This window comes from Neovison vison, chromosome 5 (assembly GCF_020171115.1).
Source record: "Neovison vison isolate M4711 chromosome 5, ASM_NN_V1, whole genome shotgun sequence".
In the NCBI taxonomy this organism is placed as follows: Eukaryota; Metazoa; Chordata; class Mammalia; order Carnivora; family Mustelidae; genus Neogale; species Neogale vison.
This window is the reverse complement of record NC_058095.1, coordinates 56,942,347-56,969,508: the sequence shown is the minus strand read 5'-3', so window position 1 is coordinate 56,969,508 and position 27,162 is coordinate 56,942,347. Positions and strand designations below refer to the sequence as shown.

Sequence of the window (27,162 nt, the reverse complement as noted above, 5' to 3'; positions counted from 1 at the left end):
TGGGTTAGATGTGGTGTGGCGATTGGCACCTGGAACAGTAGCATGGAGAGGGCTGGCAAACCTTGCGGTCATCCCCAGGGGAGGCTGTGCCGCCCTGCACGCCCAGCCCTCCCAGGGCCCTGTCTTGCTGACCTGGATGGGAGGGGCAGCAGGGGTCCGTCGAACTGGGCCGGGGGAGGGGGCTACCAGGAACTGGGGCAGTTCCTTAATGATGCTGGGGCAGACCCCAAGAGGTTGGCATGGCCCACCAGGTACAGAGGGACATCTAGAGGAGGACCCCAGCCGACCCCCTGGAGGTAGGGCATCCTTAGTAACCATGACAACAGGCAGGGGCATGGGTTCTGGCAAAGGAGCAGGAGAAAGCACTCCCCGCTCACCCTGCTTGCTGTCCCAGAGCAGCGCCGCTCTGTCCAGGACTGAGCAGCAGGCACTGGCTGGGAAAGGCACTGAGCTAGCTGGGAAAGGAGGGGCCGCAGGGTGGTGGAAGAGACAGGTCGGGGGTTGGGAGCCTGGGCTCCTGAAAGCACTGGGAGGGGACGGAAAGGAGGCAGGACCCCTGGATTTCTCACCTCCAGCTCAGCCTGCGGACCGGCCTCTGGGTCTGGTCCAGCCCAGGGGTCCATACCTTCAGCGATGGGAAGTTCTTTGGGGCTCCACGATGGTGCTGGACTAGGATGGGGATGAGGCCATTCTGGAACTGGGAGGCAAAGAACGTATCCTCCGGTGACTGTTCAAACGCATACCCTGCAGAGAGAGTGGGTGTGGGAAGGACCACCTTGGTGACCCAAGCCCCAGCCTCTCCCACTGCCCCGCTCTAGGGACCCAGATCTCCAGCTTCCCACCTGGGTCACTCCCTGATGTTCCCCTTCTCCTACTCCGACTGGTTGGACGACTGGATTATAAGCGAGTTCTCAGAAGAAAGGGGGTTGGAGGCTTGGATTCCTCCTGTGGAGCCACTGATCCCGCATCCCTACTCATTCCGGGGCACATTCAGGGGCTCCCCAATGTCATGTGCGCCAGGACATGAGTGGAAGGTGAGAAAACCAGGATGAGGAATGGTGGATACCGCAGAGCCCAGCCTGCTAGCTCAAGCTTCCTGCACGGCTGCTCTCCCCCAGGCCCCCCAGGCCCCCCAGTTCCCGGTTAAGACTCACCCTGTGGCAGTTTCCTGCTCTCGCCCTTCCCCACTCTCCAGGCTCACTGGTGCGCTGTCCCAGGTCCTTGCATGCCTGCTGTCCCGGGATCCGGGGCCGCCCCAGGAGGCAGGAGGCCAGCAGGCGGTTCTGGAGAGACCCCAGGCGCCTGTGGCTGCATGGGCGCACCCCTGCCCTGGGAAATGGGTGGGCTTTCAGCTCAGGCCACTGCCCGTCCCCTCCTCCAAGGGGCCCCGGGAGAGAGCTGTCAATGCCTCCTTCTCTGCGTCTCTGTCCTGTCCACTCCCAGCCCTGGAGGCCAGTGTCTCCTCTACCACTCTGAGTCACTCCGTGTCCTCTCTCTCCAGTCCTGCATCCCATCTCTTGCCTCGGTCCCCTCCTCAGTTCTCTCACAAGTGCAGGTCCGTGGTTGGGGGGGTGAGACCTGGTCTGCTCTGGTTCCTCCCAGGGGAGTGAGCAGAGGCTCCCCGGCGGCACCGCTCACACAAAGGCAGGGGGTAGGTGGGGAGAGGACCAGGCAGGGCCGTGGCTCTAACCTGTAAAAGTATATTTAAAAAAAAAAAAAAGAATTACGAAGACGATTCATAACTTTAGAATGAGCACAAATCAAAGATTAAAATCCGCCGGGAAGGGTGGTAATGGCGGTTCTGAGATTGGTTCGTGTGTGGCGCGGTTAGAGCTAGTCACAGGCAAGCCTCGTTTACTTGAGTTTCAGTTTACTGTGCTTTGCAGATATTGGTTGGTTTTTGTTTGTTTTATTTTGTTTGTTTTTTTTAACAAATTCAAGGTTTGTGGTGACTCACGGAGCAAGCCCATGGGGGCCATTTGCTCACTCCCCATCTCTGTGTCACTTTGGTAATTCTGGAAATATTTCAGACTTTCTCATTTGCTGTCTCTGTCACGGGGATCTGTGGTCGGTATATAATATACTGTCTCCGACAGTGTTATTGGGATGGTTTGGGGTGCAATGAGCTGTGCCCATAGGAGACAGTGTTGGTGTTCTGAGTATCCAACCAACGGGCCATTCTCCAGTGTGTGTGTCTCCTTCTCTCTCCTCTGACCTCCTTGTTCCCTGAGATGCAGCAAAATTGAAATGAGGCTAATTAATAATGACCCCAGTGGGGCCTCTAAGTGTTCAAGGGAAAGGAAGAGTCATGTGTCTCTCACTTGAAATCACAACCTGAAAATTGTTACGCTTAGTGAGGAAAGCGTGTTGAGAGCCGAGATTGGCTGAAAGCTTGGCCTCTTGTGCCAAAGCAAGCCAAGTCATGAAGTTGTGAACGCAGAGGAAAGTTCTTGAAGGAAAGTACACTGCTACTCCGGTGAACACATGAATGGCAAGAAGAGAAACAGCCTTCTTCAGCGTGGAAAGTCTCTGTGGTCTGGACAGAAGGTCAAACCAGCCCCAGCGTTCCCTTAAACCAGAAGCCTAACCCAGAGGAACGCCCTAACGCTCTTTAATTCCATGAAGGCCAAGAGAGATGAGGAAGCTACAGAAGAAAATTCTGAAGCGAGCAGGGGTTGGTTCAGGAGGTCTAAGGAAAGAAGCCGTCTCCCTGACGTGAAAGGGCAAGGTCAAGTAAAAAGCCCTGCAGCAGGTTCTCCAGAAGACGGAGCTGAGCTAACAATGAAGGTGGCTACACTCGGCAACAGATCTTCAGTGTGGGTGAACTGCCCTCTAGTGGAAGAAGACGCCACCTAGAACTTTCATAGCTGGAGAGGAGAAGTCAATGCCTGGTTTCAAAGCTTCAAAGGACAGACAACTGACTCTGGCTAGGAGCTCATGCAGCTGGTGACTTTAAGTTGCAGCCAATGCTCCTTTACATTTTGAGAATCCCAAAGCTCTTCAGAATGATGCTAGATCTGCTCTGCCTGTGCTCTATCCGTGCACAAACAAAGCCTGCATGACAGCACATCTGTTTATGACCTAGTTTCCTAAATATTTTAAGCCACTGTGGAGACCCACTGTTCAGAAAAAAGGATTCTTTTCAAAATATGACTGCTCATTGACCATGCACCCAGTCTCCCCAGAGCTCTGAATGAGATGGGCAGTGAGATCTGTGTCATTTGCATTCCCGCCTACATGACAGTCATTGGCAACCCATAGGTCAAGGAGTCATTTTGACCTTCAAACTTCATTACTTAAAAAATTTATTTTGTAAGTCTCTAGCTGCCATAAACAAAATTCCTCTGATGGATCTGGGCAAGGTACATGGAAAACCTTCTGGAAAGGATTCTCCCTTCTACGTGCCATTAAGAACATTCATGATGCACCAGAAGAGGTCACAATATCGACACGGACAGGAGTTTGGAGGAAGTCGATTCCAGCGCTCAAGGATGACTCTGGGGGGTTCAAGTCTGGAATGGAGGCGTTCACTGCAGATTTGGTAGAAACAGCAGAAGACCTAGAATCAGAAGTAGAGCCAGGAGATGGGATTGAATGACTTCAATCTTCTAACAGAGGAGGAATTGCTTTCTTTTCCTTTAAAATTTTTTTAAATTTAAATTCCAGTTCATTAACATATAGTGTACTGTTAGTTTCATTTGTACTTCCAGACATCACCCAGCGCTCATCGTGAGGAAGGCACGCCTTCCTCCCATCTCTGATTTTCCATGCCCCTGCCCCCGTCACTCTGGGGACCATCCATTTGTTCTTGAGAGTTAAGGGTGTTTTTTGGTTTGTCTCTCTTTCTTTTTTCCCCCTTTTGCTTGGTTGAGTGAAATCATATGGTGTTTGTCTTCCTCTGACTCGTTTTGCTTAGTGTAATACTCTGTAGTTCCATCCATGTTGTTGCAGATGGGGAGATTTCCTTCTTCTTTATGGCTGAGTCACATTCCATTGTATCTCTATGCCACATCCTCTTCATCTATTCATCTGCCTGTGGACCCTCGGCTTGGCTCTTGTGGATCATGCTGCTGTAAACATCAGGGGGCACGTATCCCTTTGAATTAGTATTTTTGTATTGCTGGGGTGAATACCTAGCAGCGTCATCATAGAGTAGCTCTTTTTTTAGCTTTTGGCGGACCCTCCATACTGTTTCCCACAGTGGCTGCCCTAGTTTAGAGGACCTGCTTTTTATGGATAAAGGAAGAAAGTAGCTTCTTTTTTTTTTTTAAAGATTTTATTTATTTGTGGGGCGCCTGGGTGGCTCAGTGGGTTAAAGCCTCTGCCTTCGGCTCAGGTCATGATCCCAGGGTCCTGGGATCGAGCCCCGCATCGGGCTCTCTGCTCAGCAGGGAGCCTGCTTCCTCCTCTCCCTCTGCCTGCTTCTCTGCCTACTTCTGATCTCTGTCTATCAAATAAATAAATAAAATCTTTTTGTTTATTTGACAGAAAGAGAGACACACAGTGAGAGAGGGAACACAGCAGGGAGAGTGGGGGAGGGAGAAGCAGGTTCCCCGTTGAGCAGGTTCCCCGCTGAGCAGGGAGCCTGGTGCGGGGCTCGATCCATGATCCCAGGGATCATGACCTGAGCCACCCAGACGCCCCGAAAAGGTGGTTTCTTGAGATGGAATCTATTCCTGGTGAAGATGCTGTGAAGACTGCTGAAGCAACAACAAATGACAGAGAATATTCCATGAACCAACTTGATAAAGCAGCAGCAGGGTTTGAGAGGACAGACTCCGATTCTGAAAGAGGGTCTCCCGTGGGTCAGGTGCTATCAAACAGCGTCGTCTGCTAGAGAAAAATCACCCGTGAAAAGAAGAGTCACTCAATGCAGCCAATTTCACTGTTGTCTTATTTTAGGAAATTCCCACGGTCATCCCAGCCTTCAGCACCCACCACCCTGAGTGGTCGGCAGCCGTCAATGCTGAGGCAAGACCCTCAGCAGCAAAAAGAGGAGGAATCCCTGAAAGCTCAGATGAGAGTTAGCCTTTTTTAACAATAAGGTATTTTTTAATATAAAGTATGTACACTTTTTTAAAAAAAAGATTTTATTTATTTGACAGAGAGAGAGAGAGGCAGGGAGAGGGAGGGGGAGAAGCAGTCTCCCTGCTGAGCAGGGATTCCACATGTGGGACTCGATCTCAGGACCCTGAGATCATGACCTGAGCCGAAGGCAGACGCTTAACCGACTGAGCCACCCAAGATTTAGTATCTTCACGCAGGTTCGTTAGACATTGAGGTTTATTTTATGGACTGCTTTCTTAAAAAATTTCCTATTGTGTGCCCTCTTTTCTGCTGGGTTATTAAGTGGTACAGTCCCTTCCCGTGTTTTAGATATTTACTACATCTGCACATAGTTACCCCTCTTGTATCTCCGATTTCATACTCGACAACACCTTGCCTCTCCATTGTCCCATTCACCCGTTCTGCACAAATGTCTTAGAGTTTTGCATCTTTTTTTTTAAGATTTTTTATTCATTTATTTGACAGACAGAGATCACAAGTAGGCAGAGAGACAGGCAGAAGAGAGGGGGGATGCAGGCTCCCTGTTGAGCAGAGAGCCCGATGCAGGGCTCGATGCAGGGCTCGATCCTAGGACCCTGAGATCATGACCTGAACTAAAGGCAGAGGCTTAACCCAGTGAGCCACTCAGGTGCCCCAGAGTTTTGCATCTTTGTTTCTACCCCTTTTGGTTCCCCCTACCCAGAACTTTTCTCCCCTCCTTCCCTGGTGACTCACTCCACCCAGTCCTGGAGAGCAGTGTGCAGAGAGTGGCAGGGATAAGTGGCGCTTCTGCCCCATATCTAGGACCCTGTGCCCTATACTCCCTTAGTCCCTAACTGAAAAGCTAGAGTGAGGGTGGTTAAGAGGGAGCCACCCCTCCCACTCTGGCCAGCAAGCCCAGCAAGGGCGGGGCTCTCCACAGCATGACTCTGGGGTCTGGATGCCCAATGCCTTATTGTCCATGAGAAAGACCCCACCCTAGGCCAAGTGGACTACCACACTGAATTAGATCTCCCCTAGAGGTGAACATTACCTGTAACAACCTTCTCTCTTACGGCTCATCAACCAAGAGTCTAAGGACTGGGGTGTGTGTGAGAGAGACAGACAGAGAGAAAGAGAGAAAGAGAGTCAGAGGGGTCACAAGCCTGGGCAGTGGAGGTGGTGGTGGCTTCTCCAAGGAGGACTGGAGACTGACTTCTTGGATTTTCCTTGTTGAACTGCCTTGGTTTCTCCATTTTCTCCAGATGATAGTTGTTTCCAAAAGACATACATTGAAGCAAATACTGGTTTATTGACCAGAGCATGATTACCTTCCTACTCAGTAGTTCATCCATTCATCTGTCCATCTGTCTATCTGTCCATCTATCCACCCATCCACCGTCCATCCAACCATCCATCTATCCATCCATCCCTATGTCCATTCAATCATTCTCCCTTTAATCCATCATCAGACAAACATTTGTTAGCTCTCTCTCGTCTTGTCAGCACAGTGCTGGGCACCAGGAATATAAACTAAGTGAGACCCAGCTCCTGCCTTCAAAAAACTCGTGGTCTGGTTGGAGAAACACACAGATAACTGCAAAGAGGGACAGAAGCATTTGAGGAATCATTTGGGTATGACGTCCTCCGCTCAACCCCTACTTACTGAGCCCCTGCTGTGTGCCAGGCGCTGTGGTGGGCAGTTAGGGAGTCTGTCTTCATGAACTTGCAGTCTAGCGATCAGGGAGAGGAGGGGGCTCATGTCTTCTTGAACATGCCTCCAAGGTAGCCTCAAGGGCGAGGGAAGGATGAGGGAGGCAGGTCAGCTTCTAACTGCCTCATTGTGGAAACGACATACTTTGCTTCTTCCTCGAGCCATTGGCTACCATTGGTCCTCTGGGCCCAGCTGGAACTATTTAGCAAGCACAAGCTCTCTGCCCCAGCAACTAATACTTTTTGTCACCCCAAGCCAAGTCAGATGGACCCTTCCTCATGGAATTTGCCTCTTGAGACAGAGAATTCAAAGATAAAAAATGGTAGGAGCTTGGTCATTCTGACAGTGATGCCTAAGGAGGCTGTGCATTGGGTCCTGTGACCAGAGCCTCCTTGGGTCCTTCCCAAGGACCCTGTTTAATGCTTTTTTAAAAAAAATCCCTCAAGATACTCAGTTTATTTCCCATTTTTATTGCTTTTATGACTTAAATTATCAGGAATTGTCTTGTGTTGCTTGGAGTCCGAGAGTTTAAGAGTTCTGTGTCTCTGACTCATTTGTGGCCCCAAATCTCAGCCGAGAACAGGCATTTGGGGAGCTGCCCACCAGCAACTTCCCCATGCATCGCTCTCTCAGGGGTCGTGTTTGTGCAGTGATCCGAATACATTTTGTGTCCACACTGTTTTATAAAACTTAGTGAGCCACAAACACCAAAGCAGTGACATCTACAGTCTGAGCCAGAGATGGTAACTGATAGGTGAATTCCAAGGGAGCCATTTTTGTCTTAATGGATGGTTCTTGATTTGGGACAAGAAAAAAGAAGGACGGGAAGGAAGACTGTGTATGCAGTGTTGGAGTCCCATCACTGAGGACTGAATCCGGAAGGGGACCTATGATTATTACAGCTCTGCTGTTTTCTAATTCTCTGGAAATGGAGACTGCTTTATAATATGCAAATTTTTGTCCAACTTTGGAGCAAATTTTTAGGAAAGTGTACATGGGCACTGCCCAGACAGCTGTCCCCTTCCTTCTGCCCTGCTTCTGGTAGCCCCTTCTTAGCAGGCTGTTCATTGTATAGCTGGGACCATGGGTCACTACCAACGTCTTGGGCAATTTTTCGGCCAGTCAGGAGGGCTGCCCTGCGTCAGGTGACCATTAGGCCCACACAGCTGTGGTCAGCAGGATCAGTGGGACCAGGAGATACCCCTTCCCCCATAATAACATAATACAAACACACAAAGTCATAAAACCCTTTAAGGGATCTGTGGGCGATCAAGCACTTTGAAACTTGGAGTCTTCAAAAGGCACATGGTTGCTGTTCTCTGGGGTCTTTGGTTTCTCTGTTTTGTTTCTGCTGTTTTGTGGTGTGTAGGGGGAATTCCATGTGGCTTGGTTGTCCCAGGAGAGGCATACGGGGGCTAGGTTTTATGGGGTCCAAGGTATGCCTCAGAGCACACTGTTCTCCAGGGGATTTAGATGGACACGCTGTTCTCGATGAGGGGAGGGTCCAGGTAAGTGTAGGGAAGCTCCAGCCCCTGGTTCCGCTCCCGGATCTCCCGCGAGATCTGGGCCAGGCGGTTCTGGAAGGCGGCGATGCTCCGCCGAGGGGCCTCCTCTGTGAAGTGCTCGTCCGGGTAGGTGCCCAGGGGCCGCTGGGAACCAACCACAAGGTCGAGTGTAGGGGCCGCTCAGCAGCTGGGACCTGCCCTTGCCGCCCACCCCAGGGACTTGGCTGGAAGTCCCCAAGTCCAAGTTCCCAAGTCCAAGTCCAGCCTCCCTCCAAGCCTCATCCCTGCCCCTGCCCCCGCTCTAGACACTGAGGGTCACTGCAGGCAGCTCTCGGGGACCAAAAGCTCAAGTCAGAGTATTCAAGGGGGCATTCCCCACACCCCACACAATCACCTTGCATCCAGGGGGACTTGATATCAAGTCATTTGATTACCTGACCATTCTTGTAAGAGGGTCAGCATTCATGTGTCCCCTCAGGAAGGGTCAGTGGCATGAAGGGACCCAATGCCTCGAAGGCAGTGCAGGGTATCTGGGCCAGAGAGGGGAAAGGACACCCCCTCACAAACCCCAGAGCTGGCCTGGCCTGGCCCCCCAGGCCCACACTCACCTGGTCTCCAGGCTCCTGGCTTAGCAGCCAGAGGGCAATGATGATGTCACACGTGGCATTGACTGGAGGGAGGGTAGCTAGAAACCCCTCTGGCCTTGTCTGGCCTTTGGAGGTGGGGGGTGGCAGCTGCATGGTGGGCGGCAGGTTGGGCATCCAGATACAGGAGTCAAACTGGAGTGGAGAAGGCAACCATGAGTCCCAGGAGCCTGGCCTCACTCTGTTCCGCTGGCCGGGCATGGACCCTCCTCACCTGCCCGGCACTGACGGCGTAGTGCTTGGCCGAGCTGTTGAAGATCACCATGGTGACATACTGGACCAGGGCGTCCCGGGTCTCCAGCGCGGAAGGCACACCTGCGGGGGGAGTGGGACTGGGCATGCGGCTGCCAGGGTCCTCAGGACCCCGCTGCAGGGGACTGAGGGGGGGGCCCTGGGGCCGAGGTCCCTGTACCTGAGCTCTCCCTGCCCAGGAAGCCCTCCGAGAAGATCTCCCGCACCCAGGCCTGGAGTTCAGGGTCATCTTGCACGGCTGTATCACTCGGGTAGTAGATGTGGATTATTTCGGAGACAAAGCTGCAAGTGCGCTGGGGTCAGTCCCGACTTTCGCCCCGACCCTCTCCGGGGAGCAAGGCGGCTCGGTATCATTCACATCCAGCCCTCCTCCTTGTTGGGGGCCTCCTTGGGCCCTCCCCACCCCCAGCTCGCTGAGGATGGCCCCTTCACCTCTCCACTGCCCCCCAGATCTTCAACCCGTCATCGCGGTAGTAGTAATTGGGGATGTCTTCGACGCCTCGGGCCCTGATGTCCTCGGGCAGACACAGGACAGAATAGCTCAGCTGTTGCATGTTCCTCTGTATCAGCTCCGAGAAGCCCCTGACACCAATGCCTGTGGACTGGGAGACAGAGCTCCTGGGTGCTGGAGCGCTGGCCCTGGAAGTGTGAGGCAGCCCTGGTGGGACCCCCCCCCCCAAATCCCTTGCCTCCCCCTGCCAGCCTCCCTGGGGCAGAGCATACCCGGTCCACCACCTGCCCCGGGGCGATGAGCAGCTCGCGGGCAAGAGTGTTGATATGCAAGGTGTACCGAGTATGTGGGATCAGCAGCTGTAAGGGTCAAAGAAGACCAAGGTGGGTGAGGGCCTGGGTCCCTCCAGCCCCAGACCTCCCTGCCTCAAGGCACCAAGTCTTATAAATCACCCATGGAAAGAGATGACAGTGACAAGAGGGCCAGCCAGGGACTGGGATCGGGGGCTCCAGACCTCATGCCCGGAGCTGGGCTTCAACCAGTATCCTGTTCTATAAACCAGGCCTGGTACCTTCCTCTCTCTGGGCAGATGAGGGGGTTGACCTGGGGGAGCACTATGAGTCCTCCAGCTCTGGCATCTTGTGGTTTACTGACCCCCGCACAGGCCACGCACCGTGAAAAACAGGGCCCGTGGAGAAAATGGAACCGCCCCCCAGAGTACCAGGCCCTGGGAGCTGCTGATGGTCAGAAAAAAGCAGCCTGGACTGGAGAGGAGAGAAAAGGACCCAGGAGAATGGCTCAGGCAGGATCAGAGAATCCAAAGACCCGTGGATCCTGCAGGGGAGAATTCCTGCCCTCAGAGAAGAGATGCCCCAGGTCCCTGGGGGAAAGCAATCTGGGCCCTCTGAAGGCTTAGCGGAGCCCCCATTAGAGAGGTGGGTCTCCCTCCTCGGGCTCCCTCACCCCTGCTGCTCTCTGCAAGAGCCCTACTGCTCTGTCAAAGTTAAGTGCACACTCTGACATCTGCCTTAGATCTCTCCGAAGAACAGGGCTTCTGGATGGCGGCTGACAGCTCTCCCCTAAGAAGTTCCATCCAGTCCCATGCTGTCTCCTCCCTCACTCCAGCCCCCATGCTCCTCGCCCAGGCTCAGAGCCTGGGGGAAAGCAGGCTGCCAGGGGAGTCGTGCAGGGAGGGGCGGCTGCAGCAGGATGGGGGGCTCTGCACCCCCGCCTGGAAGGATAGGGCCACATGGGGACAGGCTGAGGAGCACCTCGAGGTACAGGGACCCAGTCTGGGCCCCGCTGCCGAGCCGCTGACCTTGAAGAGTGGGTGACAGTGGGGCAGCTGGCGGAGCGTGGCCATGGTGAAAACCTCAGGCAGCAGATGTGCGTGTAGCAGGTGCGTGACCGCCTCGTGCACTGAGAATTCAGCGTTCCGCACCCACGTCTTGGCCAGCAGCCAGTCCCACTTGTTGTCACTGGGCAGGAAGATGGGGCTGTTGGGTCCCGGGCTCCGGCTGAGCTGTAGGAGGAGCCGGTGCAGGGAGAGGTGGGCGTGGGGTGCCCGCCGACCCCTCTGTCAAACCCCTCCCTCCCCCTGCGCCGCCCCCTCCCAGACGCTGACCTGGATGGCAAGGGGCAGTAGTGGCCCTCCCCCGGGATGCTGGTACAACAGGGTCATCGGGGCCGCAGAGAACTGAGGCTTCCCGTTCACGACGTTGGTGTGGACGCTGGAGAGGATGCCATGATCCACCAGGAACAGGGAGCCCCTCTGCAGGAGAGAAAAGGGGAGCAGGGGCTGCTCCTAAAGGATGCAGGGCTGGGGCAGGGAGAGGACTCAGGGCAGGGAAAGGAGTGTGCCCGGGAGAGGGTGCTGTTGGGGCATATACGCAGGCAGGTCCCTAGGAACTCTGCACACACGCGGCCCTCTCCAGCAGGGGAAGCCCCAAGGCACTGGGATGGCAGTGGGCCAAGCCCGGACCCTGAGTCCCTCACAGTCCCTCACCTCCAGCTCAGCCTGCAGACTGGTCCCAGGGCCCAGCATGGGGGCCACCATGTCATTCGTGACAGGGAAGTTCTCTGGGAGGTGGCGACAGCGGTGGATCAGAACAGGGTTGAGGCCGTTCAGGAACTGGGAGGCGAAGAAGGCATCCTCTTGCCAGTGCTTGACCACATACTCTGGGGGGGCAGGCAGCGGAGGGGGGGCGGGCCATCTCAGCATGGAAGGCCCCTCCCCCCGAGCTTCATGGTGGAGTTGCTGCTCCCTGGTCCATCCTGGGCTCCCTTCGCTTCCCACTCTGTACCTTTCTCAGCCTGGGCTTCAGCCACTGCGTCTCAGCAAGCAGCAAACCTGAGTCCCCAGCCCGTCTGTCCTGCCATCTACCTGACGCCCCAAGGCCAGGATTCATCAGCCTCAAATGCAGTCCTGAGGGCTGCTGCCCTGGCCCCGCCTCTCCTGTCACCTGGCATCTGGGGACTGGCAGCCCCCTGCAGCTGGTCACTGGCAGGTCTGGGGACGGCTCACATGGGCTCCCCTCCTGCCCTTCCCAATGGTCCCCACGGACGCTCCATCCTGAGTAGCTCTGGCCCCACCTGCTTCCAGTCATGCCTGCTAATACGCTGCCAAACCACAGGGTCCCCTCCTGGGAGAGCTTTCTAGGACACCTCCCGTTGCCCAGACGAGAAAGGTCCCACTTTTACGTGCTCTCTCTGGGACCAACAAACAGGTTTCACAAGGGAAACTCAGTGTTTTGATTTTGAGCCTATCGTCCACTCACCTGCTCTACTGTGAGCCCTCTGGGAACAAAGACTGTGTCCACAGCCCTAACCCAGTGTCTGCTGGGTCACCACCCAACAAGTGCGTGTTGGATGAAAGGGTCTTGGAAGGTTAGGGACGTGCCCAGTCTCCACCCTCTTTTGGATCTGTGGAGGAAGTAAGGTCTAGCGAGGGACAGAGACCTGCCCAGGGTCACACGGTGAACCCGTGCTTGACTGTCTGAGGCCCCGGATGGCTAGGAGAGCTGAGGTCTCAGGGAAGAAGTCAGGGCCCCCAGCCCGAGTTCCTCACCGGCGGCCGGGGTCATGCGGAAGTTCAACATCATTCTCATCTCGCTCAGACTTTTCCAGAGCCCTTTGCGGTCCAGCAACCCCTTGAGTTTCAGCTCCGTAAACCTGCCAGAGGATGTCAAGGGTCGGGAGGGGGCATGAAGCCCCCCGGGAGACCCTCCCCTGTCAGCTGGGCTTATCTTTCCTGGGCTCTCGAACTGGCCCCCCGATCCTGAAGTAGCCACTGCCCCTGAGGTCATCACTGTCCTGTGGGAACCGGGGATGGGCAGAGGCTGTGCCTATGTGACCCACGTCCTTAACAGTGGGGGAGGGCAGAAGGCAGGAGTCCCAGCGCAGCTGAGGTCCAGGGTCAGGAGGGAGGGGGCATCCTTACGCGGAGCCAACTTTCAGGTAGAAGCAGGAATTCTTCTTGACCGAGTATTTAATGTTGAGATCCAGATCTTTTACGGATTTCTCATCCAGACAGCGGGGCCAGCCTGGGCTGTAAGTCTTCCAGCTGGAGGGAGGAGTAGGAAGGTGGCCCACGGGGAGGCTCAGGGAACCCACTGACCAGGGCAAAGGGAGAGGTAGGCCCCTGGAGGCTCTCATCAGAGCCATCCCCTTCTATAAGCAAGGGCATTCCGAGCTCTGCCCCTGCCTTGTTCCCACAGTGACACTTCTCCCCTGGTCATATGACTGGTCCAGGGCTGGGCACCTAGGCAGAGCTAGGCCAGTTAAAGTCCTTTCCGGGAAATCAGAGATGGGGGCTATTCAAAAAGAGACATCGAGTCCAAAATGGAATCCCTTGTGCTAAGCCCACATCTGCAAACCAAGGCTTCACGCCTGACCTATTGGCAAGGTCAGCTGCTCCAGGATCGTGACTTTTAACAGCCAATCTGGAATTTCTGGGTCATCACCAGTGAAATAACCTGCCTGATAGATTCCTACCTTTCCCCAGAGGAAGGTGATCTTGCTTGAAACCATTGGTTTTTGCTAGAAACTTCCTTTTTCTGCCCCCATGTGCCAAGAAAAGCCTCTCATTTTGTATGGCTCCTAGAGGGGATGCGGCCTGATTTGCAAATCATTGAATAAAGCTAACTTGAGCTTCAAATGGGCTTGGTTGAATTTCTTTCTTTCTTTTCTTTTCTTTTTTTTTTTTTAACAGGGCTGAGCCAGAGAGAAACTCTCTGTCTGGTTTTCTGGACTCCCACATGCAAACATAGGGACTGTTAGATACTGTAAGGACTGGGACCCAAAGAAAGCTATTCTACCGAGAGAAAGAAATGTGAAACAGGAGAGAAGCTTCTAGGCCCCCAGAGACAGGGAGAGAATCCCCTTGGCTTCTGGCCTCTGAGATCTGGCGACCCTTCCGTATGTCTGTGAGTGTATGTCCTGAGGACAGAGGGATTTCATGAAGGCTTCCGCAGCCCTGGGCAGGCATCCCACCGGAGGGACTTTGACTTCTCTGCCCAGGTCTCAGGCGTCTTGACCAAGCAAGCACTACAGCCTGCAGACGTTGGTTGAAAGGGTAAAATCAGTCCCCCGTGAAGCTGAGCTCACCCCTCACCCGGCCAGTTCTCTTATTCATTTAGTCAGTCTTGGCCTTGGCCCTTGGCCTTGAAAGAACAAGTGGCAATTAAAATACTTAAAGTCCGCTGCTCCCAGGTGGTGGCCCAATCCTGCCTCTCACACAGGGAAGGTACAAACATGCACCCAGAGGTCTAGGTCAAATGCAGGTTCTGATTTAGCGGGTCCCGGCGTGCGTGGGCCCCGGAGCCTGCGAGCTCCCAGGTGATGCTGAAATTGGCAGGCCTAGACAGTTGGCACCCCGGTAGCTGGGGGACCTGGAGCAAAACCTGCAGCCCAGGCTTCGGGCAGCCGCTGGGTTGGCCGGACCACGACCTTTCGAGAATCTGCACCTGAGCACCCCGTGACCCCTGGCTTTGTGCTCCCCTGCAGCCCCCACCCCCCACCAAGGCAGCCTCTAGGACTAGGCTCTCCCGGTTGAGTCTGGGGTGAGAAAGAGCCCTCTTCCCGCCTGCCTTCCGGGATGAGTTTCCTGGGCTCTGGAAGGCAGGGTGGAGATCCAGTTCCGCCCAGATTTCCAGGAGGATGAAACACCTGGAGGGATGTAAAAGCCCCAGGGCAAGCAAGACACCTGCTGGGGGAGGCATTCCCAGCCCTGGTTTTCCCAGTCTTCCCAGAGTGCTTCCCCCAAGGCTGGTTACAGCCGTGTTGCTACCCCTACCCTCCCTATGTGATTCAGTAGGAATGAGGGTGTCAGGAGTTTGCGTTTCTAACACCCCGCCCCCCCCATGCCGATGTTGTGGTCCAGAGAGGACTGGCAGGGACTCCAGTTAGTGTCCTACCAGTGGAACCCATGCTGCCCCACATCCCTTGGGTGACCCCTGTCCCCACCGCCTCCACCCCCGCCCCCCCCCCCCAGAGCTCCCCAGGGCAGCCCGCTCCTCACTGGTACGAGTCCTGCCTGGCCTGTAGCTCTTCCTGGCGCTGCTGCCGGAGGATGGGGTGGTCGTCAGCCCAGGAGACCTTGGCTGTGAGCGCACAGGAGCGGTGAGGAGAGCAGAGAAACAGCTTCCCCCACCCCTCCCCGTCCCACCTCTGGCCCGAGCTGCTCTGCCCTCTGCCGCGGGTCCCCTGCTCCCACACAGGGCAGGCCCCTCCTCCTCCCTAGGGGCCACACCCGCCGGCCTCTCCGGTCCCCCTGCTCACCGGCCCCCGCGCGCAGCGCCAGGCTTTCCGCGTCCTCCAGCCACTGGTAGCAGGGGAAGAGCAGGGGCGCGCCCCGAGGCTGCGAGAGCTGGATCCAGCGGCAGAACCAGGCGTCGCGGGCCACGGCGCTGACCGGGGCGGACAGCAGAAGGGGCGCCTTGTGCACGCGCAGCAGCAGCACGGGACCCACGTCCTGGGGGGACTCCACCTGGAAGTCCTCCACCTGCGGGGGAAAGACAGGATCGGAGGGGACCGTCCCCTGCTCCCTCCTCCGCCCCCAGCTCGCCCCGCAGTGCACTCACGGCGCCCGCGCTGAACTCCTTGCCCGGGTGGTCCAGGCGCAGTGGGGGGGTCTCTCCCCGGGTCCCCACGATGCTGACAGCTATTTTGTTCCACGTGCCAGCCCCGATGGCGTCTCCGGTGGACACTCTCACGCTGAACTCGGCCATGGTGCCGGCGCAAGTCTGGCCGTCTCCGGCCGCTGCGAAGACCTTTAAAGCTGGCGACTCCGCTGGGGACACGCCCGGGCCCGCCCTGCCGGGTCCCGGTCCCGCGCAGCGGATTGTCATCTCCCATTCCGAGTATCCCCGGAGCAGACACGCTCACGCGCCGGGCTGGGAGGCTCCGCAGTGCTGGGTGAGCAGGGACTGGGTGTCCGGAGGTTTAGAGACCCCGATCTTTCAGGTATGCAGGGCCAGAGAGTTAGGATGGGGCGGGCAGCGGAGGTGGGGGGGAGGCAAAGATACATTTGCGCCCCTCTTTTTTTTTTTTTTCTTTGCCTTCTTAGTCTCTGAAAGCTCTGCAGGCCCACCTCCGGCTTTCTACAGCTCTTCTTGCCTGCACTCATTATTTTTTTTTGCGTCCAATAAATAATTTTGAGAACCAGCCATGTGCCAGGTGAAGCCTGCCCAGGCAAGATCCAGTGCTTGCGGGCTTGGAGGTTCACAGTCAAGTGCGAGAGAAAATGAAGACCAGAGCGAGGCAGGGATGCAGTGGAGAAAGGGAGCCATGTGGTGGGGGTATGGATTTCGGTTTGGGGAAATAACAGGTTGGGGGGTTCTGGTCTGGAAATGCTGTCTGAGCTGCCTCCGTCTAAGAGCATAGGGCTGGCGTCCCAACACCTGGGCATGGGCACACAGGTGTGGCTGATATCACTAGGCAGATAGAGGAGAGGGAACAGGCTGTGCCCCACTGGTTCTTGGCCATCTGGAAGTCATGGAAAGGAGACAGATCCAGGGAGGATGAGTCAGAGGTACAAGGAGGACCCAGAGCGGGTGTTGCATGAAAGCCAAGAGACTGGTCCAATCTGAGAGCTGCGTCAGAGGAAGGCAGAAATGATTACTGGATCTGTCAAAGAGGAAACCTCGTTGGAGTCTGTGCCACGAGCTGCTGAGCGCAAGGAAGGCAACCAGCCCAGCTCTGTGCCACCAAGTGCTGGCGGGCGCAGGACCAAATCCCACGGTAGTGTCTGGGGCCTTGCCCAGAGGCTTGCTGGTGGGGTGGTGGGGCTGGGAGCCAGATGGCGGTGAGTGACCGGAAATTGAATTCCAGCCGCACATGCGCACTTACCTTTACTGCCACCCTCTTGGAATCCCACTAAAATACTAAGTTTAAGGCATAAACCTTCAAGGACGGGAAAACAGGCAGGAGATGGTAGAAGCCCAGGATTCCCATCTCAGAATCCCCCAAGTTCTTATGAATGGAGAGACAGGTGTTCTGAGAGTACTAGTAGGAGACCCAGAAAACAGGCTGATGGGACACAAGTTTTTATCAGACGCAGTTAGGAATCCCTCCTAACCCAAGACACCCTCCTATACCTCACCCAGTCAGCAGGAGACCTTCCCCAACCTAACAGATAATGCGAGATTTCTTTTCTGCAGAGATTGAACTAGAGGGAGTCTGCATGTGGCGACCCTAGCTAGAGCTGAGGGAGGGACACAAAATTTAAAATTGGAGGATGGGGTGCTGAGCAGTGGGGGCCCCAGCTCCCTTCCCTGGTGGGGTCCAAGGATGCTAGCAGCCACCATATTGTACCCCCAAACTCCACCTGCCAGTCGAGAATGGAGGGCTTTTCTCCAGAGGAGCTGACAAGCTCAAGTGTCCTTGGGGTACCCCAGTGAAATGGCCCCGTTCACACACAGTTTCCAATCGGCTTTTATTGGAACAGGTGGCCAAGGAGCATCAAGCCCTCCTTGAAGGCTTAGATCTAAGACAAGACTGAAGGAAGAGACAAGGTGGGGAGCAGAAGAGAATTTCGAACCCCAAATCGTTAATTTGTATCCTCAGGGAGAGGGGAGCCTATGGCTATAAGAAACATTGTTTCTGGGCAAAATGTTTGGATTTTATAAACCACCCATTTTTTTAATTGTAAAATACGTATAACCTAAAGTTTACCATTTTTGACAATTTTTGAGTGTGCGGTTCAGACAACACATTCACGGTGTTTCGCATTCACATGCACTCACTCTGGTGTGTCCCCCACCATCTGTCTCTAGAATTTTGTCCTCATTCCAAATCCAAACTCTGTATCTATTAAAACACAAAGCAAAACCGTTCTCCCCACCCCCAAACCCTGCTACCCCCTATTCCGCTTTCTGTCTCTGAATTTGATGGCTAGATACCGTATATAGTAGAATCATACAATATTTGTCCTTTTGTGGGCACCTGGGTGGCTCAGTGGGTTAAGCCTCTGCCTTCGGCTCAGGTCATGATCTCAGAGTCCTGGGACTGAGTTCCGCATTGGGCTCTCTGCTTGGCAGAGAGCCTACTTCCTCCTCTCTCTCTCTCTCTGCCTGCCTCTCTGCTTACTTGTGATCTCTGTCAAATAAATAAGTAAAATCTTTAAAAAAAAATTTGTCCTTTTGTGTCTTGCTCATTTCATTTGGCATAAAGCTCTCAAGTAAGTGCCACACCCAACGTGCGGCTTGAACTCACGACCCCAAGATCAAGAGTCACACAATCTTCCAAATGCACCAGTGAGGCGTCCCCATTGTGTATTTCCTCTAGAGCATTGTCTCTTAACATTCTTTACCCAAACCACCATAATTATGATCTGTTGTCAGGTCACGTTTTCCATTTATCATGTAAAGCACACGCAGCACATTTCTAAATATAGTCAATATTTTTATATTCGTAGGTCACTCTTGTGGCATAAATCAGTAGTGCCCATATGCACATGCCAGGCGCAGTGAGGCTAAGAAAAAAATAGCGATGCTTTCCTGTCTTCCCACCCTAAAATGCATCCTTGGATTCCCTTTCTCTGTGTTTTCTGCTTCCTTTTCCCTTCTATAAATGTCAATGAGCCTGTTTTTTTTAAAAAAGATTTTATTTATTCATTTGACAGACAGAGATCACAAGGAGGCAGAGAGGCAGGCAGAGAGAGAGAGGGGGAAGCAGGCTCCCTGCTGAGCAGAGAGCCCTATGCGGGGCTTGATCCCAGGACTCACGATCATGACCCAAGCCAAAGGCAGACACTTAACCCACTGAGTCACCCAGGCACCCCTAATGAGCCTATTTTAAAGGAAACTTTGTGTCCCTGCTGTAAATTGAAAATCAGTTTCAGTTCCCGTAAGAGAAGGTCCCAGAAGACATGAGGTCTTTGAGAAGGGAGTTGCTAGGTGGATTCTGTCGACCTTGTTTGAGGAGAGAGATCCACAAGGCACTGTGCTGGGAGGATGTTAAAGCAACAGCACCCGAGCTGGCACTCTCTCCCTGATGTCCTGAGAACTGACTTGTGATTCAGTGTGACCCTGCCCCTCCTGGGCTCTGGCCAGGAGCAGGGTTGCTCAAGGCATGCCCAGCAGAACACATGCATCACGGTGCCACTTCCCCGGGCCTACCGCCCTCACACCGGGAAGGCAGTCTCCGGTGACTGGACTCAGGAAATGTACATTTTCAACAGTCATGCCCGGGGAATCTTCTTCAGAGCTGCTTTCCTTGAGCATTTCGATATCTGCCTCTGTTCTGGCCCATAGCCCAGGATGATCTGAGCTGGTGGGGTCTTCTGGGAGCTACCATCTGACCCTTCCAGACACGGAGGAAGAAATCAGAGTCCTGCCGGGGAAGGAACTTACTCGATATTTAAAAATGTCAATGAGAGGGGCACCTCATTGGGTTAAAGCCTCTGCCTTCGGCTTGGGTCATGGTCTCAGGGTCCTGGGATCGAGCTCTGGAATTGAGCCCTAGGATGGAGCCCCGCATTGGGCTCTCTGCTCAGCGGGGAGCCTGCTTCCTCCTCTCTCCCTGCCGGCCTCTCTGACTACTTGTGATCTCTATCAAATAAATAAATAAAATCTTTTTTAAAAAAGTCAATGAGATCAAATATGCTCCTGCTTTGAATTCCTCAATGCCCTGGCCCTCCCTAACTTCTCTCTTTCTCCCGCATCCCCCTCTTCCTTCCTTCTTTCCCGCCTCTTCTTTTTCCCTCTTTTACATTCTAAAACTTTGATCAAACCTACAGATGCACATGATTGAAAGATTTTTTAAAAAATTTTGTTTATTAGAGAGTGTTAAGAGAGATCATGGAGGCGGTGGGGGTAGAGGGAGAAGCAGACTCGCTGCCGAGCAGGTAGCCCCGTGAGGGACCCTGGGATCCTGACCTGAGCCCAAGGCAGATGCTTAACCAATTGAGCCATTCGAGTGCCCTAGATGCATGTGATTTAAAGAGACAAAGAGTTCTGGAAGTTTCTCACCAACAACAGCTGTCCCCACCACCACTCCTGCTGTTTTCGCCTCATCAAAGACAATAACTTTTTTCTCTTTTAGTTGATAATCTCAGTATTGATTGCCATATCTCAAACAGCATGCATATATCAATATTTTTTTATCTTTCTAATTTTAGGCAGCAATCGCCTGCTCCCCGCCCCCTGGAAGAGAGGATTGTCTTCTCTTCCCCAGCCTCTCTCTTATGATGCCAGCAAACTTTAATCATCTAGTACTATTCAAAGGGAAGCTTTAGCATGATCTGTAAGCATTTTATTTTCTTGTCTACAAAACCGTTTGTGGCTTCTCTGGGTAATAATTATCAGTTTGCTATTCGTATAGTTTTCTAGATACTTGTATTAACTTCACCACTGGTCTGGATCCCCTTGGCATCTCGGACACATCACATACTCCCAGGCCATCTCCAGCATGTGATGCCCTCCAGACCCCTACTTAGCTATCATCCTGGGCTCTGTGTCCCCACCATCCCTAGGGATCCCTTCCCCCCTCTGCTGTGTTAGCCCTCCCGGTTCCCATACCTCACATACCCCGTGTTTTCCTCATTCATTGCTCATTTCATTTCCACGGAGCATACCCTTTACTAGCTAGCTACTTCAGAAAGCGCACAGGGGAGGGACGAGCAGCTTTCAAGATCTCGCAGGTCCAGAAATGCCTACAGTCTATCCGTACATCTGAGTGATAAGTTGGAAGCGATTCTTGTTCAGAATTTGGGGAGCATTGCTTCTCGGGAAGTGTTGATGTAAAGAAGCCTAAAGCCATTTGGATTCCTGGTTCTTTTTGTATGACCTGATGCTCCCTCCAGAAGCTTTTAGGATCTTTCCTTTGCAAACCAGCTCCCCCTCCTCCCGCTGCCACCCCGGGCCCTGTACCTTCACAAACATGCACTGCCATCATTCTCTCATCATTCAGCCTTCTTAGGAGGACCTCCCAATTTTGAAACTTGTGTCCTTCTGTGGGGTCAGAGTCTGTGCGGAATTATTCTGTGCGGAATTATTTCCTAATTACTCTTTTCTCTTCATTGCATCTACTGTTTTGTTTTTGAACTCCACTGATTTAGATGCGTGGTCTCCTGGACTGGTTCCCCAATTTCTTTTATTTTCTTCTCTCTTTTCCATTATGTTGCCCTTGGTCAATTTCCTCAACTTTCTCTTCTAATCTACTGAGGGTTTTTTTTTTTTAATTTCTCCTATCATATTTTTCTCTCCTATCATATTTTTTTCCTATCATATTTTTAATTGCAAGAGCTGCTTTTTTGTTCCATGTGTATGTTTCTTAATAGTGCCCTGTTCATGCTCCCTGGTTGCGATGTTTCATTTCCCTGAGGTTATTAATGGCAAAGTTTCTTCCTGCTCTTTGGGGATCGGCTTTAATCTATCTAGGTTATCTCTTGCACAACAAACTGCCCTGACTCAGTTTAAAATATGAAAATTTTTTATTTTCTTAAAGGATATTTTAAAAAGATTTTATTTATTTATTTTTATTTCATTTTATTTTTATTTATTTATTTATTTATATTTATGTTTTATTTATTTTATTTATTTATTTGACACAGTGTGAGAGAGAACACAAGCAGGGGGAATGGGAGAGGGAGAAGCAGGCTTCCCGCCGAGCAAGGAGCCTGACTCAATAATTTCCGATGACATTACAATTCGGGCAAAGCTGCACGTAGCACCAGCTGGACCAGAGCTCCTGAACCCCGACAAGCCCAGAGTTTCAGTTCCCCGGCGTCTGAAGACTTGGAGCAGGCGCTGGCACATGTCAATGTTGACACATTCCATTGACTGGCTCGGCGTTAATTTGGGAGGGGAAATGGATGTCCGATGGAAGATGAAAGAATCTTTGAACACGTTTCATCAACCACAACAAACAACAAATCCCTCTCCTGCCATTTTCATGGCCCTTGGGAAGGTAGGCAGAAGTCAGTGTTTGTGTCCCAGCTGGTTTTATGCAGAATAACTAAGAAGATCAACTTGTTGCAGTTCAGTGTCTCTAATTTCCCCACTGGTTCCATTCCTCAAACCCCTTCTACGACCTTGTGCTCTTTTCTGTGTGCTTCTGCCCAAGCAAGGTGTACCTTGAAAGAGGCAATGGTTGCGTTCTCTGGGCTGTGGGGACTTTTGTGGGGGTAGAGCCATAACAAAAAGAGGTAGGCCCTTGTAAAATGTCTGCATTCATCTTTATTTCACTTTTTTGCACTTCTCTTACTGGTTTCTGGCAAACTTGTAAAATTATAAAAAGAGGTCAACCGAAGGGGCACCTGGGTGGTCAGTTGTTAAGTGCCTGCCTTTGGCTCAGGTCATGATCTTTGGGTCCTGGGAGCATGATCTGGGGGTCCTGAGATCGAGCCCCACATCGGGCTCCCTGCTCGGCAGGAAGCCTGCTTCTCCCTCTCCCACTCCCCCTGCTTGTGTTCCCTCTCTTGCTGTGTCTCTCTGTCAAATAAATATATAAAATCTTTAAGAAAAAAAAAAGAAGCCAACCAAAGGTAGGCAATTAGAAGCAGTGAGGGATATTTTTAAAGAAGTTTTGCGGCAAAGAGCCATTCGTGAATAGAGGGGCATCTGAGACCGAAGGACAGCTTCTTGCAACATGAACAATTTTTTTTAAGATTTTTAAATTTATTTGACAGAGAGAGAGATCACAAGTAGGCAGAGAGGTAGGCAGGGGGGCGGGGAAGTAGGCTCCTGGCTGAGCAGAGAGCCCGATGTGGGGCTCGAACCCAGGACCCTGGGATCATGACCTGAGCCAAAGGCAGAGGCTTAAGCCACTGAGCCACCCAGGAACCCACAACATGAACAATTCTTTGGACAGTGATTTTCTTTTTTTTTTTTTTTTTAAAGATTTTTTATTTATTTGAGAGAGAGAGACAGTGAGACAGAGCATGAGCGAGGAGAAGGTCAGAGAGCGAAGCAGACTCCGCGAAGCGGACTCCCCATGGAGCTGGGAGCCTGATGTGGGACTCGATCCTGGGACTCCAGGATCACGCCCTGAGCCGAAGGCAGTCGTCCAACCAACTGCGCCACCCAGGCGTCCCTGGACAGTGATTTTCAATCTGGCTTTACCTTACAACTGCCAGGGGTGCTTGAAAAACCAATATTCAGGTCTCTCTCTGGGATCTGGGTGTTAGACCCAACGTATTAGCATTTTTTTTTAATAGCTTCCCAGGTGATTCTAATGAGCAGGCACAGCTGAGATCCCACAGCCCCTAAAGCGGGTGTAAGTTGTTGAGAATGAGGAGGGTAGCCGATGAAAGGAGGATGCTAGTCTCAGAAGTAAAATCCTAAAAAAGCAAAAGGGTAGAGCCCAGAGCCCAGGTGGGGACACTGGCATCTAATGGGCGCAACAAGCAGGACCATTACAAGATCGAGGAGTAGACAGTTCCAACTCAGATCGACTTTAGCAATACAGGGGACTATCGTAACCGGAGTATCCAGAGGCACAGCGTGTAACAGACGCCGTGAATGACCCATCTACTCTGCCTTCTGCCTTCCCCCTAGAACTCAAGTTTGGCTCAAGGTTGGAAGGTGGCCAGCTCGAGTGCTGAACTGTGTCGCCCCAAGTCTGACAATTTTATGCCTCCTCCACCTTGGGGATGTAATACAGCTGCCCTAGATGTGACTAAGACCTCATGCCTTTCCGTCTCTTCCCTCTGCCTTCCGCAGCGCTGGCTCCATGTAGGGGGGCCGTGACGGGGACAGTTCCAGATTTTGCGTCTTCACACCAACCAGGAAAACAAAGGGAGTTTCTTCAGGGCAGCCCCTGCAAAAGAGGGCTGACCTTTCTCTTTTCCAAAACTCTGTCAAATATCTTTTCACCTCTTCCTTTCTCGTCGCTCTACGTGACTTGCTTTAGGATCCCTGAACCACCCATCAACATATCTAAGAGGACGGAACCCACAAGTCAACCAAAGGTGTGTCCCCAGGTGAGTTCCACTCAACTATATTCAACTATATGCAAAACCACATGGCAGAACAAGAGAATGGGTGGCTTCATAAGGGAAACACGAAGGGCTGGTACCAGGAGGAAGAGAAGCAAAGGTTAGGCAACCAAGCAGACTCACAGCAGAGCAGACACACCTTCGATTGTGGTAGACAGGGGGCTGGTTGGCAGCAGGTACATAAGGGTCTCTTGTCTGAGGAGAGGATGATGTGGGAGCTCCTTCCTGACTTTGTCACTGAGACATGGGCCAAGTCTGCAGCTGGGAGGGGTCTGGGAACTTCTGTGTGTTGGGTCCCCAGTTGGGGCTAGGAGTGAAGGATAAGCAGGATGAGTCCTTGTTCTCCAGGAGCTCCTGATTTGGTGGGAAAGCTGCAGGGTCCAAGGGAGGATAAGTGACGGCACGTGGATGGCAGCTCCCATACCTCCTTTTCTGGTAACAAGCCCCTTGTTTTCCTGTAGAGAATGGCCCCTCCCCATTCTCAGTCCAAAAGGATACAGGGGAACTGACTTCACCCTCTGGCTCCATGGCCAGGCACATGATCCTGTTCACCCCAGAGAGATTTGGGCAGAGTTTGGGAATCGACTCAGGACTAAATAGGTGGCTTTCTCCTGGCCAATAAGGATCAGTGCTGGGGGGGGACCTAGGTGGCTCAGTTGTTAAGCAGCTGCCTTTGCCTCAGGTCATGATCCCAGGGTCCTGGGATTGAGCCCTGCATCAGGCTCCCTGCTTGGCAAGAAGCCTGCTTCCCCCTCCCCCTCTCCCCCTGCTTGTGTCCTGCTCTCACTGTGTCTCTCTTTCTGTCAAATAAATAAGTAAAATCTTTAAAAATAAATAAATAAAAATAATTTTAAAAAAGAAAAAGAATCAGCCCTAGGATTTTCTGTTGTTGAAATTTGTTTGTTGTTTGGGTTTTTTTGAAAGATTTAAAAAATTTATTTTAGAGAGAGAGTGAGAGAGAGGTGGGGGGAGAGAAGCAGAGGGAGAGGGAGAGCATCTCAAGCAGACCCCACACTGAGCGGAGAGCCCAGTGTGGGGCTTGATCCCAGGACCCTGAGATCATGACCTGAGCTGAAGGCAGATGCGTAACCCACTGAACCACACAAGTGCCCATTTTTTAAAAAAAAGTACTTTCATTTCCTAGAGTTGTGAAGTTGATAGGATATAAGTAAGTCTTGAAGCTGCTGCTGACCACTCCTGTAACCATTTTGGGAGGACCCACATGAGAATGAAGACAACAAAGAAAATAACACCCAAGGATTATAAGAAGACCCTTCATGGGAGCACCTGGATACAGCCACACCTGCAGTGAGATATAATACTCATGGACTCCTGAATTCTTTCAATCAGAAGAATCCTCATTAGAGCAGAGGTCCATCTCAGGCATGTGAGTGGGGCATATCCGAGAAAGCTTCCTTCAGGTAAGAAGGCTCACATTGCAATTTGTAGGATGAGCAAGACTTAGATGGAGGTGAGAAGAGTGTTCTAGCCCACCTGCCACCATATCTGTGTATTTGATTCCTAAACTGAGAGCACCAGATGCCTCTGTCTCTTCTGGCCCATTCATCCTCACATCATCCACTTCCTGTCACTCATCCTCCTGAATGGTGTCTCTTCAACAGTCATGCTTGTCATGTATCTATTCAACAAATATATATGAGTCTAGACCAGGTGAGTCACTCAGTTGGATGTTGTATGGAAGGGGAAGGATGTGTGACAAGGTTAGAGAACAGACATGGTGGACACTCAGCTTCTTCCCATTTCATGCCCTTGGTGGACCTTGCCAATCAATATGTGTATTTTTCTTTTTAAGTCCAGAAGTAGCCAGAGAATCTTTGTCACTGCAGCACTCAAGACAGGCACAACCAACTGACTGGAGCTGGCATTTATGATGAAACCTATTGTCATCCTCAAGGTAGGGTGTGGTCCAGGACAACATGGATCCAGAAGAGAAGGGAGATGGGCCTGAGCCACTCTAGAGACCAGGGAGATTGTAAGGAACAGACACCCATGGGAGAGAACATGAGTAAAAAGGAGAATTTATTATAAGGACACAAGGCTGGAAAAACAGCTGAGCCTCAGGGACAGCCTAGAGACAGAGATGAGAGCATTGTAGGAACTCAGGAAATTCTCCGCCTTTAACTCTTTTCTCCCTTGACCTGTTCTTTCTCTTTCCCTGTCCATCTAGCAGAGGCAGCTGCCACACCATTCACGTTCACATATTCTCAGTCTAAGATAGTGATTAGGTTCAGATGTGCAAACTTCAAGTTCCCCAGCAAAGGCTTCTCATTTATCCAGTTGGGGACAAGGATCCACCCTTGGCCCAATTTCCTCTGTCCAGGAAGATGGGGTCAGACAAGATGCCAGGCTGGCTGTGTGTCCAGCCATGTTGGTGGTGATAATGAGCCATGGGGGTAGTGCAGATTTTTTTCTTAAGTATGTGAGGAAATCTTCTGTGGGCAATAGAAAGCCCCAAACAACAGATATCCCCTATAGAATTCAAGAAGATCTTCTTGTAGGGGGTACATTCTAAACTAGTCATGAAAAATTAGTACAGTTTTAATTAGCAGAGCTGAATGAATAGGATACTGTAAACTCAAGCTAGCTTGATAAAATAGGGGACTCTATCAGCTTATGTAACTGGAAATTTCAGCAGTTACTGGTTTCAGGCATGGATGGATCCAAGTGCCCAAAACGTGTGTCCAGAATTGTTCTCCCTCGCTATTTTATTTCTGCTTTCTTCTGTGTTGAATTGTACTGATTGTGTTCTTGGGTAGATGCTTCCCAACCGGTGGCAGAGATAGCTTTCAGTAGCTGTGGGTTTCCATCCTGTCAGCTTAGGAACCCGACACAAAGACCAGTGCAGTGTCTCCCTGTTACTACCTTTTACAAAGGTCCTAGGGCTGACTCTCATTGAACCCGCCTTGGTCACAGACTCCAAGGGAGGGCAGGAGTTAGCTCCACACAAATGGCCACAACTGGGTTGAGGGTAGAGACGGGTGGATCCCCAAAGGAAAATCAAACATGACTATTAGAAAAAGTAGGCAAAATCAACATCTCTCTACTTGGTCTTTTCTGGGCAAAGTCCCTCTCAGAAGCCACCTGTCAGTGAGTTGCTGACCTGAGGTCTTTCA

At 52.2% G+C, this 27,162-nt stretch overlaps 1 protein-coding gene across 3 annotated transcripts; it reads right to left on the bottom strand.

The window, feature by feature from the left end:
• Window positions 1–7,389: 7,389 nt before the first annotated feature.
• Window positions 7,390–15,818, bottom strand: ALOX15B (arachidonate 15-lipoxygenase type B). Of its 3 annotated transcripts, XM_044250600.1 has the most exons (14): window positions 15,672–15,818; window positions 15,370–15,592; window positions 15,110–15,191; window positions 13,031–13,153; window positions 12,659–12,762; window positions 11,597–11,769; window positions 11,216–11,362; window positions 10,910–11,113; window positions 9,864–9,950; window positions 9,573–9,742; window positions 9,301–9,422; window positions 9,103–9,203; window positions 8,853–9,023; window positions 7,390–8,388 (listed from the first exon to the last, which is right to left on the bottom strand). In XM_044250600.1, exons 1-14 carry the CDS (start codon window positions 15,816–15,818, stop codon window positions 8,209–8,211), a joined length of 2,034 nt encoding a protein of 677 aa, XP_044106535.1. In that variant the 3' UTR covers window positions 7,390–8,208. The 3 variants fall into 3 exon arrangements, with proteins under 3 accessions (XP_044106535.1, XP_044106536.1, XP_044106537.1); XM_044250601.1 differs by lacking the exon at window positions 9,864–9,950; XM_044250602.1 differs by lacking the exons at window positions 9,301–9,422; window positions 9,864–9,950 and having other exon boundaries at window positions 9,103–9,204; window positions 9,587–9,742.
• Window positions 15,819–27,162: the final 11,344 nt, after the last annotated feature.